The 18,169-nt window shown below is 36.6% G+C and overlaps 2 protein-coding genes across 2 annotated transcripts in view; one reads left to right on the forward strand and one right to left on the reverse strand.

Annotated features, from left to right (window-relative positions):
• Positions 1 to 18,169, reverse strand: part of LOC118735421 (protein cup) — a gene marked incomplete at its 5' end in the record, with an annotated part of 32,736 nt that overhangs the window by 3,748 nt on the left and 10,819 nt on the right.
• Positions 8,700 to 10,251, forward strand: LOC118735422 (serine protease inhibitor 27A). Its single transcript, XM_036465159.1, has one exon. The coding sequence runs from the start codon at positions 9,101 to 9,103 to the stop codon at positions 10,181 to 10,183; it is 1,083 nt and encodes a 360-aa protein (XP_036321052.1). The 5' UTR covers positions 8,700 to 9,100; the 3' UTR covers positions 10,184 to 10,251.

Raw genomic sequence — 18,169 nt, forward strand, 5'->3', positions numbered from 1 at the left:
TTTCTCCAAATTTTGAAAATTCTTCGTTTTTTGGTCTATGTTTACTTTCAACAAATATAGGCAAAAACACGATAATTTTCAAAATTTGGATAAACATTTTTGACCGCTATACTGAGTTTTATGGATCCTGAAAACTGTTTTCTCGAGAAGTCGAATAGATCTAGTTAATCTGAGTACGAGGTATTGTTCGTATGGCCAACAGCTATCAAACCGTATATATGAGCACTCTTAAGTTTTTCTTTGTGTTCCACAGTGTAATGCGCTAGACTTTCATAAAAAAAATATGAAATATGGAATAAACAAAAGCAATATAGCCAAACAAGTAATTTTTAGCAAAAAAAAACCGACTTAAGAAAATATATATATATCTATATATTTCATGATTCAATGATCGGATCTAAACCAAATTAGTATGGGACCACCTCTGAGACACTACCTTTCCGTTGCAAAAAGAATTATCGAAATCGGCTGACGTGGTCCAAAGATATGCGGTAACATACATGAAAAAAAATAAAAAAAAAATAAAATAAAAAAAAAATAATAAAAAAAATAAAAAAAATATAAATAAAAAATATATAAAAAAATAAAAAAATATTCCGACGAACTGATAACCTCCTCCTTGTTTGGAAGTCGGTTAAAAAAGTATCTCTTATTTCTTCCACCACTGTATAGACGTTATAAATATCTTGTAAAATTTTTGCAAACAAATTTAAACGACGGTGTCAAAAAGACGAATAGGGTTTTAAGGCCAACTTTGGCCAAGTGTTGAAATCAAATAATCTCTGACCCCTGAAGACCTCTTCAAATTTCTGGGAGCTATGGGGTTGTTTTATGAAAACGGGGGCGGTAGCGATGACAAATACATAAAAATGAGAAGCATTCCCAGCATAGCTAAATAGCCCAAATCTGTATCGGTGACAAAAATTGTGGGAAAATTTTCCAAAACGGATCCAGGCTTTGGAAAAAAAAATATTAGGGAGTATAGAGGAGCATTTTCAGATTCTAAATCTGAAGACCCCACCCTCCGGAGGCTTATAGTTTTTAAGTAATTCGCATTTAAAGTTGCTAAAAATACCGAATTCAACCTCCCTTTTTCCCTTGTATACCAACTGAACTGAAATGTCGGTGCTACCATACATACCAAAAGATGCAAAAAAAAAACAAAACGGAAACAATGAAAATATGCACATAATGTTGCGCGATATTTTATTAAAAATTGTAACTATTTATAGCGCGATTTATCGAAGTATCGATGTTATAATAAAAAGCGCCATAGGGGAAAATTTTTAATAAAAAATCGCGCGATTTTTAAATAAAACTTTTCATTTATCGAAAAATTCAAAATATCATTATTTATTAAAGTATCGATTTTATAATAAAAAAGGGATGCGGGCGAAAATTTGTAATAAAAAATCACTCGATTTTTAATTAAAAATTTTCATTATTGAAGTATCGATTTTATGATAAAAAGCGCCGCGGGCGAAAATCGTTAATAAAAAATTGCGCGATTTTTTATTAAAAATTTTCATTATTTATCGAAGTATAGATTTTAAAATAAAATGCGCCGCAGGCGAAAATTTTTAATTGAATTTTCATGATTTATCGAAGTATCGATTTTATAATAAAAAGCCCAGCAGGCGAAAACCAAGATGATATAGTTTATAACATCCTGACCAAGTTTCATGACAAAATTCGATATACTTTCGCTGAAATCTCGATGGGTTCCGTTTTGGAAAGTCAACCCAAAATTTTTTACTGACGAAATCTAAAATTTCGTTAATAGGTTGATCAACTGGCTGGCCGATTAATCAATGCGTGTGTAGGGCCTTGAAGAGGTAGCAGTAGTTTCTGCATACTTAAAGAGCGTGTCAGACGTGGCAGTATTTCCAACTTGTCCACGCAATTCGCTGTCAAATTGAGAATGAGAAATTTTCTGCCACATTTCGGAAATCAGTTTCAGAAATAAAAGTTGCAAAATGTGACTGTAATTGAAGAGCGAAAACCGATTTCAAAAATATATTTCATCTTGCTCGTGCTGCACCAGCAATTTCGATTTCTGCTGCAAGTGCAGTCAAACTAATCGAGTGTTGCCGTGTCTGTTACGAAAAACACTTTAGTTGCGTTCCAGATGCTTCACGATATTCACGAAATTCACGATTTGCAGGAACAGCTGTTTTCCCCATTAATAAACCTTATGGGAGGTGGTCACCTGGAACGACTTCCTGCAAAAACCTGCAAATCGTGAAGCATCTGGAACGCAACTATTATATGCAAGGTGTGACTGCTCAAGCAACTGCTTTCTGAAATTTCTCTATTTCCCAGCCTTTTCGAAAGAAATTGTATTGCCATATGTACGCCATGTAGTGCTATAAACGCAGTGGTTGAAAATTAAGGCAACAAATGTTATTTTCGGTCCGGCTTTTAGCAGAACATGCATTCGATGGGAAATCTTTAGCTATTTGTAAAACGATTTAGTGGTGGGGGCGGAGGGGGAGGAGACGTGGCTCCCCAAACCCCCCCCCCCTAAACGAAGGAGGATGAACGCCGCCCGTCACCCCTCACCCCCTCCCCATCCCTTCAGACCCCTTGGGAGCTGTTTGAAAATAGGGAAATTTTAGATTTTTTGCAAGGAAAAAACAAAGTTAAACTTGCGTCCGAAGAAGGGGAGTGGAACACCTTTTGCAGAGAACACATTTCTGCGTAGGCGGGTATCGGCCGCGCTTAGGGATTATAACCCTAACTACGTAGAATTCTCCTTTCTGTGTGACATAACTGGGGCTACCGCGCCAGTGATGTAACCTTGGGAAAGGATGAGGTAACTAGAATTCCTTTTCTGTGTTGTAAACCTGGGGCTGCCGCCCCAGTGATGTCTATTTTGGTTACTGGGTGTTTTATAAATATATCTTGTATATAAAAATGTATATACAAATTTATAACAAAAATTTGCAACAAATACCATATTTTTCTAATAAAGCGTGAACTGTTGTCTACAAGTGTGTGTAAAAGTTTTTTGATTCGATTCACGCGTTTGGGCACAGCAACCCAAAATCGTTGTACAAATTCATAAGGAGTACCCCATTTGATCACTTCTCACTACAATAGTACCTAAAGTACTAAGATAAATATTCAAGCAACTTTCTATGTTATTGTAATAGCATAAAAATTCTCCGCACGAGTTTTTGGAGAGTGATGCTGGAGTGACAATCTTTGGCCAGATATAAATCTGGGTCGGTCCGGTGACGTAGACTGGATGTCGTGGGAACGAGCGACTTTCTAATCGCTTTATTTGCCATAATTAAAAATATTGTTTCTTGCATGATTTTGTAAACATTCATTACAGACTGAAAACGCGGCTTACTTCAGTTTGGTTTTCTATTTAACGGTTTCCGTAGAAGTTTTTGCAGGCAGTACACTAGAAGAAACTGTCGATGCCGATTCCTTTACACTCTCCCCTGTCGGATCCTCACTTTCTGCTCGGTATTTGAGTATAAGCGGCTTCCAAATGTAAACACCACCAAGGAATCCAACTGCAGTTACTATCATTAATTGTTGCACAGTGATACCGCGCGGGCGACGTATACGCATTGCATTAATTCGTACCTCAGGTATTTTTAAGGATGCTTTTATTTATATATTACTATTGCATTAGTGGCAATTAATTGTTAAGTAATCACTTTATTCACATAGCAAATACACTCATATGTATGTATGACGAACTCCCACATGATTCGAGGTTATTTTGCACTAGAGGTGGGTAACTCAACTCAGAGTTGAGTTATTGAGTTGATTCCCATAAGTAGTAAGGTAGAACCGCTGAGTCACTTTTAAAATTCTTGACGTTTCCAAACAATTTAATTTTTAAATTTACTCACAAACTCACACACATTTTCATTTTCAATCTCAAGCAACAATTTCGAACAATTTAAATTTTTTATTTTCACTTTTATGTGATTTTTTATTGAGAGAACGGTTCTACCTTGCTGTTTTTATCATGACTCAGACTCCCTGTCCAAAAAAAAAATGTAACTCAGTTACTCAGTTGGTGCCCTAGGGCTCACATGATTCAATTGAATCATAGTGGCTCATATTTGTCCACATAACTCTCTCACTTCGCCACAGTGTTTAGCATGGCAAAGTCTTGCATTTTGTTTTCGCACGAGGCGAACTTATACAAGGTGGTGGCAAGAACACAACAACAACCACATGTATTTTGTATTGCGGTGTTATTTCAAATCTCAAAAATTCTTATAATTTCGTTTTATTTAGTTTATCTCGAAATATGTATGTATCTAAGATATATAAAGATGTGCATACCAAATCAATTGCCTTTCCAACCATATCCACATTTTGAAATTCGGTACAAGTTTTCGAAATATAAGCTTTTGAAAATATTGAAAATTCCACCTGTAGCCTACCCCTAGCACCGCCCCTATTAATTTGCACACCAAAAAAATGTACACCTTTCAAATCAGTAGAAAGGAGCTAACCACGCCCACTTTAAAGTTTTATTTTATCTCAACGGCCGCTATACCGCATTTATGCCTCAAAACGAGTCTACGATACGAATGAGTGTAACATACAAATGAGTTAGTTGAATGAGCTGACTCCTTAAAGTGAGTTGGAGTCATTGAGTCAACTCCTATAAATTTGCTGAGTTACCCACCCTTATTTTGCACGCGGAAACAGCTGTTTTTAGTTGTTGGTGTTGCCATATTAAGTTGAACATATTTAATTGATATGCTGCTACAGTCGTGGACTGTATATTGTTCTCGAGTTTTTTTTGTAAAAAATATTTCATTTCATAAGATCTTAAAGCTCTTTTATAGTACAACAGTAATTATAAAGCACAAACATAAAGCAACAAAAGGAAAACAATAAGTAAAAAAAATAAAACAAAAAGAAAAATGCAACTAGTTCTAAGACTAAAAACTAACATTATTACTTAAGTAAAAACACAACGACACAAACGTTAACATGTGTAGATAAATACATCACATATGATAAACCTAGCAGATAGCGAAACTCAGAGTACAAAAACTCATTGACGAAAGTACGAAAACAACACATTCCTAAAGTTGCCCTTGTTTAAGCTGGAGCGAGTAGCAGGTGGAATATAATTCCATAAACGCGTGGCGTTGACAAAAAATAGTCTTGCAGAGTTAAGATAATTAAAGCTAGGTACAATTAAGTCGCTTATATGGGCAGATTTTGGAAAGGTTAGCTTATTATACAGATAGCTAGGTAGCCTATCCGACATTAAACGGAAAAGAAAAATACAATTTCTTGCTTTCAAGTACTCAGATATCTCACAACCCAATAGGCGTGTTCTCCAACTAGAAATGTGATCAAATTTAGCCAAACCAAATACATATCGTGTTACGTGATTGAAAACTACTTCAATTTTGTGGGCCGATTGAGAACTGAGCTTCCTGTATATATATGTACCGTTGAATTAAAGTAGCTTAAGTGGATTTAGAAGATTTGACATTGAAAATTTGTATATATATGTATTAAGCTTCTATTTAATGGGGCATCTTGAATTACACCTTTGGCTAGTTAAATGTTAAAATATTGTTTGGGAACCAAATGAAATGTTGTCTTAAAGGGAAAAGGGCCTATTCGGTCTTAGGCTAATTTAATTGCACTTCACAAATATGTAAATGCTATCGGAACTATATTTAGTATTTACATTTACATATCGCTCGCTGGTTGGAAGAATGTCATAACTTAAAAAATCATTAATGCAAGAGAAAAAAGCTCTACAGTTTTTAGTTCGGTTTGGCCTTGGCCAAAAGTATTAGGCACCCTAATACAACACGATTTTTTTTAATTTTTCTTTTGTTTATTTAATGTTTAATATTTTTTTATAAAATCCTGGCCCACTATCTAACAAAAAGCACATAAATCCAAATTCCAAACAAAACATATAAAAATTCTGCACTCTTTCACCAAAATTTCCAACTTTTTATTCAGAATCTTTGGGAAAAAACTAAGTATGCATTTTTGTAGCACATTAAATTTTAGTACACATAGTAGTATTTAGCAGTTACTAAAAATATCCCGTTCATTTTTGATGATTTTTTTCGTTGACGTTTGTTTCGAACAAATCGCACACCTAGATCTAAAGTGCGATCAACTCAAAAAAAAAATAAAAACTGGGCCATTTTTTTACACAGCTCAATTCATAGCATCTACATCCAATTAATGGAAATATTTTTTTCTTCATGAGAATTTACATTAACTAAAAACTACTGGCGGACGCTGTGGTGCTTACACTCCGCAGGGCCTGGGTTCAATCACCTTGTCAAAATAACATCGCAAAAAATATAGAGAAAATGGTTTTCTTAACACCGGTCGGCCCTCGGCAGGCAATGGCAAACCTCTGAGTGTATTTCTGCCATGAAAAACAGATTCTCAAAAAAATACAATTGCCGTTTGGAGTCGCGAAAACTGTAGGTCCCTCCCCTTTGTGTGACAACATCAAGGCTCACGTCACCATGGCGCAATAAACAGGTGAAGTAATAACGCAACTTTCTCGCTTTATTTTCTTAAATTCGGCTGCCTTATGGTCAAATTTTCACGGCAATTTTTCAAATAAGGCAGTGTCTAAATCGTTCATCTCGCTCTAATTACTTCACCTGATATAATTCCGCCATGCACGCCACAAATCGGAGAAACTCAATCAAGCACTAACATATGTGTAAGCGCCAATCTACTATTATTATTATTAAAAAACTACTGTTATACCCATGATTCAATAATAGAAAGGTTTTGTAATAAAACAGTCTTCTCGCTCCCACACATAAAATCGGCTCCTTTACTTGTGCAGAATGTTGCTCACTCTACAATTTCTAGTTATATTAGTAGTAAAACCAAAATTTCTTCATACTAAATATGCGTTGTCATCACCTTCGTATGCGTATATTTCTAGAGCAAGTCTAGAATAGCGACCGTTTAGCTATAAAATAACCAAAAATGCCGATTGATAGAACTTTTTACGCTGACTTCAACGATACCAAATTGATTTGGCGCAGGTAAAAAAAAGAAGATATAAGAGGTTTATTTGTATTTTTTATTATCACTAAATTGTTGAAACCCAAAAGTAGATCATGATAAAATATGTAATATCGAATTAAAGATAATGACTTGTACTTTCTAAATAATATAAAATTCTTTACCATTAATAAAAAAAATAATATTTGTTCGTTTTTTAGTGGTTTTGGATTAAAAATACAAAAAGCTATAAATTATGTACATAAGCTGAAGAACAAATTAATTACCTTCATGGTGACGTCATTAGCTTTTTAATCGGTTATAAACTTCATAAGATATTAATATTTAAAATATCTAAAAAATTAACTTTAACCTTCTAGAACCTCTTCACTTTTTACTTGCGCCAAATCATTTTGGCATGGTTGAAATGAGCATAAAAAGTTCTATTGATCTGCATTTTTCGTTTTTGCATAGCTCAACGGTCGGTATTCTAGATTTGTTCCCGGAAATGACGAATAACTTAAATCAAAAATTCATATTTTTATGTATTGTTTAGTATTTCTATTAAAACACCAAATATATTGCAAATTCGCATAGAATTAATAATACGCGTTTTACTTCTAATTGTATACTTTGCGTACTTTTTGTAGTACCATTCCACTACCGTTTTCTCAAAAGGCGATCACATTCTTCCCCTTTCTCATACTTCCAATATACGAATCTAGATAAAGGAGTGTCAAATTTTAGCTGTCACAAATTACACAACCTTGTTTTATTGAATCATGTGTTATACCCATGATAAAAACATTAGAAGGTAAAATCATTCTATCACTTCGACGGCCATGATTTTTTTCTGACGTTTGTAAACATTTTAAAATCAAATAAAATTGAAAATAAAAAAAATGAAATTGTTCACAATTGTTCTTTTTTGAGATTAAAAAGGAGAATGTGTGTGTGAGCTTGAGCAAGGTGTTGAATACATTTTGAGCTATCATGGTTATACCTGTTTTTGAATTAATTGCATTGAATATGTACGATCCACAAGCATTTAGATTTCCCTCTATGAATTTTGAGTTAGCTCACTTAAGATCTAGGTATGCGATATGTACTTATGGAAGATACTGCCAGCAAAGAGAAAATGCCAAAAATCAACGGGACTTTTAGCAGCTGGAAACTTGTACTACATTGCACTAGAATTAAATGGGCTACAAAATTGCATGCGAAAATGTTCAAAAGATTCTGATTAAAAAGTTTGAAATTTGGGTGAAAATTACTAAAGTTGCAAGGAAGATAATTTACGTTTTTAATATTCAGCACTGATATCGTTCTGAATTTTTCAAAAACCATAAAAAAGGGCCTAAACCGTACTTTACTCAAACACACAAAATTTTCGAATTATTGGGGAGTATTCTTGTTTTCGTACGAATCGAAAATCATGAAACTTTCCTATCATTGAGGCATATTCTGGATTTCGTACGAATCGAAAATTTGAAATTTTTGTATAGAAAATGATAGGAAAGTTTCATGATTTTCGATTCGTACGAAAACAAGAATACGCCCCATTTTCTATACAAAAATTTCAAATTTTCGATTCGTACGAAAACCAGAATACGCCCCATTACGTTCTTTCAACAATCGAACGATATGCGCATAATGAGGCCATTTCTATATCAGAATGTTCCAACCAGGCATCGAGCCTGCCGAGGTGTAGTATGCAATCTAACCACTGCGGCTGCGACAGTCGGAGTACTGAATTCAAAAGGCAAGATCTAAGTATGTAAGTGAAAACATCATGGTTACAGAGTGTACAAAGAGGCCTAAAAAAAATGTACTTTCTGATTACGGCAAGCGAGCTATGCAAAAGCTCTGGCGCATTAATAGATTAAAATCAGCGAAGAAAAATCGACCATATCTTTCATAGTTTGGTATACATAAATTGTTTATTTCAAATTCATTTCGTAGAGAGCGGTCAGTTGTAGCGGTTACTTTTCTAGTGAAGCGAAACGAAATAAATATGTATACAATTGACGAGTAGCATCGACAAGTGATTAAATCAATATATGTATAAAAACTTAGTTACACATAAATAAGCATTTTCACATGAAACATGCAATCTAAACGATATACATTTCCATATAAATCCAACGCTGTGGTAGCGATTTTTTATGTTTCGCTTTTTACTGGATTGGTTTGCATATTAGCGGATGACCTGCCAGCTAACCTTGTTTCATGGCATATGTTGGACACTACGAATATATTACAAAATGCGACTCGTAACATTGTTGTCTCGCCAAAAATTATAAAAACACTTCTTGACATTCCCTCACCAATAGATTTACGTTTTGCGGACGGTAAGGGAATGCCAGGACAAGGTTTAATTTTCACTAAATTCAAAAGTACGCTGAAAAGGCCACAACATTTTGAGCTTTTTTATAATGCCAAAATCCACGAAGTTGGTTTAAATGATAAAAATGAGGTACTTAAAGCGATAAATGACTGGGGCTCCCGAAGTACGAATAATAGCTTTCCTAAACTTTTTGAATCAATGCCGGATGAAATAAGCAAATTGCGTGTATTAATTTTAAATATAATCCATTTTAACGAGACTTTACAAGTGAATTTTAAATATAGTGTGAATGATGCATTTTATGTTACACCAAATAATACAATAAAAGTACCATCAGTTGAAACTACAGATTACTTCGACTACCATGATTCGCAAGCCTTGGATGCCAAAGTACTACGACTACCTTATAGCAATAACATATCCATGTATATGCTGTTACCACATACCAAGCAAGGAGTTAACGAGTTGCTCAATAATCTCGGATATGAGCAGCTTAAACGTGTGCAGTGGATGATGGAAGAGGCGCGGGTAAATGTATTGCTACCTAAATTCAAATGTCACTTCGAGACGGATCTTAGAAATCATATTCAAAACCGATCGATCCACTATGAGTTTAAACTGCGTGATTTAGAGCGCGCTTTTGGTATATTACCTACTGATGTAAATATGTTCCAAATAACTACCATAAATTTTGATGGAAGTGGTAGAACGACGATAAACTCGACGGCAAGACAAGCTAAATTTGAAAAATTTCATGTGGATCGACCATTTGTAGTTTACATTGAAGAAGCTAATTCCGGTGACATTATATACCTAGGCAAAATCTTGAACCCTGTTGAATGAGGAGGGTTCTACGCAAGTTGTGTGTGTATACGTATGCAATTAATAAAATACATATTTAATGTCATAAATGTAGTTTTACTTTACCTCAGAAAATTTTAAGCTGTCTCCATGAAATTCTAGTTAAGTGTTTTTTGATTTTTGTTAAATATTTGCAAATGTTTTTCAAGTTAAATTTTTATTTTTTTTTTAATATGGTCCGTGCTTCGGCCAAACTCACATAAGCCAAAATTTCAAACTTTATAAGTATAGAGCAGAGCTGGGTAATTTTTGATTGCGACTGCTTAATTGATATCCTTAAATTATATATGATTACGATTACTTTAGTTGTGTGACAACATCAAGGCGGACAGTTAATCAAAGTCAAACTTTATTAGAAATACTGCGACCACGAGTCTGTGTAGATTATTACATAAATTTCAAACAAATATGTGAATTAATAACTTATGACCATTTTGGTAAATAAACATCAATATTTGCTCAAAGCAAAACTAATTTCTCGATTACTGTAATCGTAATCATGAATAGCTTGACTTGCGATTACTTTAATTGTAATCCAAAAAATTTAATGATTACGACTACTGTAATCGCAATCCTAATATTCATGATTACAATCAGGAAAATCATATATCTTCTTCTTCTTATTTGGCACTACAACCGTTTGTCGGTTTGGGCCGAGACCAAAAAGCTTTTCCAATTGCTTCTCTCCTGCGCGAATTTGCGCCAGTTGGTTATCCCGAGCGCAGACAGGTCCTTCTGCACTTGGTCCTTCCAATGCGTTCGTGGGCGCCCTTGCTTTCGTTGTCCACCCATGGGTGCGGAGTCGAAGGATCTTTTCACCGGAGAGTCGGCGTCCATGCGTACAACATGTCCAAGCCAACGCAATCGCTGTATTTTTATGCGCTTAACTATGTCCATGTCGTTAAAAAGCTCATACAGTTCCTCATTCCATCTTCTCCGATATCCGCCATCCACGAAAACAGGGCCGTAGATTTTGCGTAGAATAGTTCTCTCGAAAGCCACCAAAGCCTTCTCATCTTTGTTCGACATCGTCCAAGATTCTGCGCCATATAAAAGGACGGGCATGATGAGAGATTTGTAGAGCGTGAGTTTCGTTCGTCGAGAGAGGGCTCTGCTTTTCAATTGCCTACCGAGCCCAAAGTAGCACCTGTTGGCAAGAGTTATTCTTCGCTTGATCTCCAGGCTGACGTTGTTGGTGGTGTTTATGCTAGATCCTAGGTAGACAAAGTCCTTCACTACTTCAAAGTTATATCTGCCAACAGTGACGCGTGTCCCGTAGCGCGTGGACTCTTTATATGTTGCCAGGAGGTACTTTGTCTTTCCCTCGTTCACCGCTAGACCAACCTCTTTAGCTTCGTTTTCTAAACTGGAAAATGCTGCGGTTACGTCCCTTTGTTTCAGACCTACGATATCGATATCATCTGCATACGCCAGCAGCATCGTTCTTTTGCTATATATGGTGCCGCTGCGATTCAGATTGGCAGCTCTTATTACGCTTTCCAGCATCAGATTGAAAAAGTCGCACGAGAGTGAATCGCCTTGTCTAAAACCTCGTTTGGTCTCAAACGGCGCGGAGAGGTCCTTCCCAATTTGGACGGAGCTGAAGGTTGTGCTCAACGTCACTCTACATAGCCGTATTAGTTTTGCGGGGATCCCAAATTTGGACATGGCGTCGTACAGGCAGCTCCTCTTCGTGCTATCAAAAGCAGCTTTAAAGTCAACAAATAGATGGTGTGTGTCGATTTGCTTATCTAGTGTCTTCTCCAGGATTTGACGTGCTGTGAAAATCTGGTCAATGGTGGACTTACCAGGTCTGAAGCCACACTGATAAGGTCCAATCAGCTGGCTCGTGAACGGCTTCAGTCTTTCACACAGTATCGTCGACAGGACCTTGTATGCAATATTAAGAAGGCTTATTCCGCGATAATTGGCGCAAACGGCGGGATCTCCCTTCTTGTGGATTGGGCAAAGTACACTGAGATTCCATTCTTCGGGCATGTATTCATCAGACCAAATTCTGCTTAAAAGCTGGTACATACGCCCCACCAACTCTTCGCCACCGGCTTTGAACAGCTCAGCCGGTATACCGTCGGCTCCGGAGGCTTTGTTGTTCTTAAGCCGCTTTATTGCTGTTCTCACCTCGTCTTGGTCAAGTTGAGGGACGTGAGCTTCGTCCCTATACATTGGTTCGGGTTCTAATTCATCAAACGCGCCATCTGTTTCGCCATTTAAAAGCAATGAAAAGTGTTCCCTCCATATCTCAAGTGTACTATGGACATCTGTTACCAGGTTTCCATCTTCATCTTTGCAGGAGCTAGCCCCGGTCTTAAAACCATTTGATTGCTGCCTTATTTTCTGATAGAATTTTCGAGCCGCGTTCCTGTCTGCCAGCATCTCAAGCTCTTCGCACTCACGCCTTTCTGCCTCTCTTTTCTTTCTCTTGAAAAGGCGTCTCTCTTCCCTCCTTTTCTCCCGGTAACGCTCAATTGTCGCGCGTGTCGCCATTGGCGGAAGGGTAGCTTTGTATGCTGCGTATTTTTCTGCAGCAGCCGCGCGGCACTCTTCGTCGTACCAGTTGTTTCTGCGCGGTTTGTAGTAACCCACAACCTCTTCCGCAGCGGTGCGAAGGGATTGGGATATGGAGTCCCACTGCTCATTTATGTCCAGGCGATGAGGAGTTGCTTGATTAAGCAGGATTGAGAGTCGGTTGCTAAATTTTTCGGCTGTCCATTGTGACTGCAGCTTTGCGATGTCGAACTTTCGTCGCGTTGCCTGCCGCACGTTTTTTATTGCACAGAGGCGCATGCGGACCTTAGCTGCAACAAGGTAGTGATCCGAGTCGATGTTGGCACCTCGGATAGAGCGCACGTCAAGAACGCTCGAAGCGTATCTTCCATCTATCACAACATGATCAATTTGGTTCTTTGTTCTTTGATCAGGGGGCACCCAAGTTGCTTTGTGGATCTTTCGATGCTGGTGTCTGGTACTACTGACTACCATGTTCCGTGCCGCGGCGAAGTCGATCAGCCTCTCTCCGTTGTCGGAGGTGTTGTCATGAAGGCTGAAATTTCCGACTGTTGGACCAAATATGCCTTCTTTGCCCACCCTGGCGTTAAAGTCGCCCAGAACGATTTTAATATCGTGGCGGGGGCAGCGCTCATACGCTTCTCCTAGACGCTCATAGAAAAGCTCCTTAGTCTCGTCGTCCTTCTCTTCCGTCGGGGCGTGCACACAAATTAGGCTGATGTTGTTAAATTTCGCCTTTATGCGGATTGTGGCGATTCGCTCACTGATGGGCGTGAACCGGGAGACAAGGTGTCGAAGTCTCCGCCCAACCACAAATCCTACACCAAATTTGTGCGCCGTCTCATGGCAGCTGTAGTAGATGTCGCATGCTGCAAATTTTTTGCAGCCACGCCCCGTCCATCGCATTTCCTGAACTGCGGTGATGTCAGCCTGGTATTTTGTTAGTATATCCAGCAGTTGGATAGAGGCACCTTCCCTATAGAGGGTCCGGACATTCCAGGTGCATATCCGTAATTCATAGTCCATGTTCCGTTTGCGGGGGTCGTCAACGTGTGGGGATGCAGTTATCCGAGGCTTTTTTGGTCTTTTCATTGGCAATATTTTTTACGTGACGGGTCCCAAACCCAGCGCACAACCATTGCTGGGGTGGATGGTATTCAACCGGATACACATTTGTATAGCGGGCCGCTTGCTCCAAGACAGACGCCCGCTTGCAGCCGCACCTCCTGGTGAGCAGACGCTGCAGACTTCAGTGAGCCCTTAAACCGAATAAGTCGGAGTGGCCCCACCAAAGCTCCCTCAATCCCTCAATCAGGAAAATCATATATAATTAATCATAAAAACGAAACGATTACGATTACAGTAGTCGTAATCGTTAAATTTTAAGGATTACAATTAAAGTATTCGCAATCAAGCATGTTATAATTACAATTACAGTAATCGTAATGCTGACATTTTTCAGGATTGCAATTACAGTAATCGTTATCCTAAGTAATCAAAATGTAATCATAATCATAAAGTACCCAGAGCTCTGGTACTCAATAAATTTTCATAAGAATTTTGAACTTCTTAATTTGATTTTTTTTGGGTATGTGGTTACTAGCCTATGAATTGTAGTAAAGCAAGTGCAAAAGTGACAAAAATCACGTGGTTGTATATATTTTTTTTTTTTGCTTAACATTTAAACTGGAATTTCTTGTAGAATAAAATGCGCAGGACCGCTTGCAAAAAATAAAAATAAAATAATATCAACGATAATTTTAAACAATTGCACTTGTTATGAAAAAACCATAAAAGTCGTCAGCAAAAAAAAAATTGAACTTCGATGACGGTATTCACGAGGCGAGAGTTTGTAAATATTGAGCTTGTTTCTCTGTGAATGTTGTTTATATGGCTTGCCGGTGTTCGAAGGGATGCCTTCTGAAGTGCCTAGGAGGTGTTCTAATAATTATTTGTTAGAGGTTTCATTCACTTCGTCTTTTAAGTCCCCGGTGACAAAACAGGCACATCGTAATTTAGAACAAAACAGGCCAGTCAAAATACCTTGTAAGTTGCCAACACCTTTATTTTTAACCGACTTCAAAAAAAGGAGGAGGTTGGTTATCAGTTCGTCGGAATATTTTTATTTTTTTTTTTATTAGCCTAAGTGCTGCCGACGAGAGAGATTTCAGCACCTTGTTGCGACTCTGTATTTTATTAACAATTGAAACTGTAAGCGCGGAGAAAAAGATCAAGCAAAGATATCCCGAAAGATTTAATGACGACTGGTCGTCTCACTTTTCTACAGCAGCGTGGAAACAAACGGTGTCGAAGGCATTCGACAACCCCAATGGTACTAGGACAGTTCTCTCACAGGGCGGTTAGGATTGAGCCGATAGTCGCCTGAGTGTTTATGGCGTTAAGTGCTGTGGCGATGCTGTACACTTTGATGCGTAGCGGGGGAATACGTTGCAATTGAAGTAGTGAAGTGTCTTCACTTTAAGAGAAAGTTATCAGCGTAAATTTACAAATTTGATCTAGAGGCTGCTATTTTTGAAATTGGTTTAATCAAAAAATATGGCGCATTATGCAATAATATAATAAATGATTATAAATGAAATCATAAAATTTTCGCTACCGATACTGTAATTTTTTTTATTCTTACTTTTTCATTATAAAATTCAGCGATACTTATTTGTGGGGAGCAATTTGGCCACTTAGCTTATTTGGAAGAAGATCGATGAAGTTCATTAAAAATGCCAGTTAGAGGGTTAAAATATTATATACAAATATTAACGATGAAATTTTACAACTTTATGGAATATCTTGCTGTTCTAATTGATAAAAAATTAAAATTCCATGATAACATTGAGATTTATGGATTTATGAAAAGGACATGTAAACATCTAAGTAGAAGATATAAAATTATGGTTTACAGATCAATTATTGAGCCACATTTTATATACTGCCCCACTATCCTGTTTATAACACCTGAGACGTATATAGAGATGCTACAAAAAAATGCAAAATAGAGCTATGAGGCACATACTTAATGCACGATACGATACCAGCATTTCATCAATGCTGAACAATTTATACTGGCTAAATGTGAAAAAACGATTCTTTTTTTACAATGAAGTTTATTTATAATATAAATAATGGAGCCCTTCCGACATACTTGAGTGATAACTTTAGGTACAGCAGTGAAACTCACACCTATGAAACCATAGTCAGGGACAACTTTAAACTTCCATTTTGTCAGACGGGAAATCAAAAGAGAGATTTGTACTATAAAGGTTTAACGAACTGCCCGTAGATATGAGAGAAGCTGCAATAGCTTTCAAAAATTCAAAAGTTTATTATACGAGCATTGCAAAAAACACATATAAGACTGCCATTGGGCCTCCCCATTCTAACAAAAAACTATCATATGAGAGACATTACGAGCATGGATCCGAAACTCGGGCTTTCCGACCATGCCCAACAGCTCATCCGCAGTGCGGAGCGGAAGCTGATCTTTCCGCCCGTTTCACAGCAACATAATTATGAAAAGAACATGGATCGGAAACTCGGCCTTTCCGACCATTGTAAACGCCTTTATTGACGCAGAGCGGAAATTAGGCCTTTCCGCTTGCTGGACATAAAGATAGACTGGACACTAGGCCTCGCCAGCAACCCAACCCGAGCTTGTAATGTACATATAATTCATTAATTAATTGTACAATAAATTAATGTGTATAAATGTATAAAGTATGTATTTAAAAATTAGTATGTATAACTTGTCCTAATCCAATGTAATTATACGTGAATGAATATATATTAATCCATAGGATTAGTAGAAGAGCAATCAATCAAATAAGTTAACAATGTAATTGACAAGATTTTTTATAGGTCTTTTAAAGACTGTCAATAAATAAATAAATAAATAGATATCAGTAAAAATTCGTGTCCGAGGCAAAATGATTTCTTCAGAAGATATAGAAATGGGAATACATATGTATTAAAAACTGTTTGTTTAACTATATATAATATAAGTTTCCTTTTAAATAACATTGGATTTTATAAAAATCAGAAAACCATTTAAAGCAGAATGGATACTTTTCCTAACAGAAATACAACGCTTGCGTCAAAAATTGAATGTTCTTAGCCTATCCATGACCTCAATCTATAAATATCAAAGACTGTAACTGTGGTGCTTTTTTTCAAGAAAGCTGATAAATAGTGGTTATTTTTTCACCGATTTTGTCGATTGAATATTAATACTTATATTTTTTCGGTTAAAAGTAACATTTAAAATTTAAAATAAAATTTTTCGTGTCAAAAGTAACACAATTGCGGCGCCCGATGGCTTCCGTCAGTTGTCATTTTGATTTAAAAATTATCATTAAAATTAAATATTTTTTTGGTACGTGCGTGTATGTAAATTTGTTGGCAATTAAATATTATGAAAACATTGGAAAACTTGTGAAAATAATGGAAATTACTACAATCAACATTGCACCGTCCGCGCTGGGCGGTAAAAATAGAAGTAAATTTAAATCAAACGAAAAACGTCGGCGGTAAAAACGCTGCCGCCATAATTATGAGCCATTCCATATGCCTTTGTGAGTTTTAATTTTGATAGCAGTTAACCTCAAATTTTCACTGTTATTTTATAGGCAACATAGATGGAACGCCTGACTCGCGAGTCAACTGTGTACGTGTTGACTCGCCTGATGACTGCAAACAGTTGAGTCATTCAGAGTCATACCAGAATCATTTCGGTGTAGCTAACACATATTTATTTTTACTAACACATCCAAACCGACCCGCGAGTCAGACGCATCGTTTATGCCGCCTATTAGACTGAAAAAATAAAAGTGAAAATTTAATTGGCGTTTTTGGCTGAAAAAATACCTGCATAAAATTGTTAAAAAAATCAAATAAACTTTATTTTAAAATTTATAAAAAAAACTTTATTTGTTTTTGTTATTTTTTTTTTGCCTTTATAACAATTACATTCAACAATTTATATTGAGTTCGAGGCCGTTTTAAATGAAAATTTTATTGTGGAAAAGCAACAATAATTTGAAAAAATTGTAGAAGTGATAGCTATTTCGGAAATCACCACATTTCCTCATCAGACTTCTTTCAGTAGGATTCGAACCGACGATCCCACTGACTCAGCCAGTTGCCTATGCACCGTGCTAAGTACGACTTGTAAATTATCGTTTGCTTTTTTCCACTATTTTCATTTTTGTTATGCCAACACAATAAAGCACAGCTATTCCGCTGCAATTCACTTGATCATGTGGTGTTGGTATTGTTGGTTTTTGCTAATAATTCTATTTTTAGAATGTTTAACTTTTAGGTGTGCTCGTCCTTAAGTTATTTGTTTTTGTTATTTTTTTTTTGGCCTTTATAACAATTATATTCAACAATTTATATTGAGCTCGAGGCCGTTTTAAATGAAAATTTTATTGT

This window comes from Rhagoletis pomonella, unplaced genomic scaffold (genome assembly GCF_013731165.1).
Source record: "Rhagoletis pomonella isolate Grant_MI unplaced genomic scaffold, Rhpom_1.0 Rhpom_scaffold_00003, whole genome shotgun sequence".
NCBI lineage: Eukaryota > Metazoa > Arthropoda > Insecta > Diptera > Tephritidae > Rhagoletis > Rhagoletis pomonella.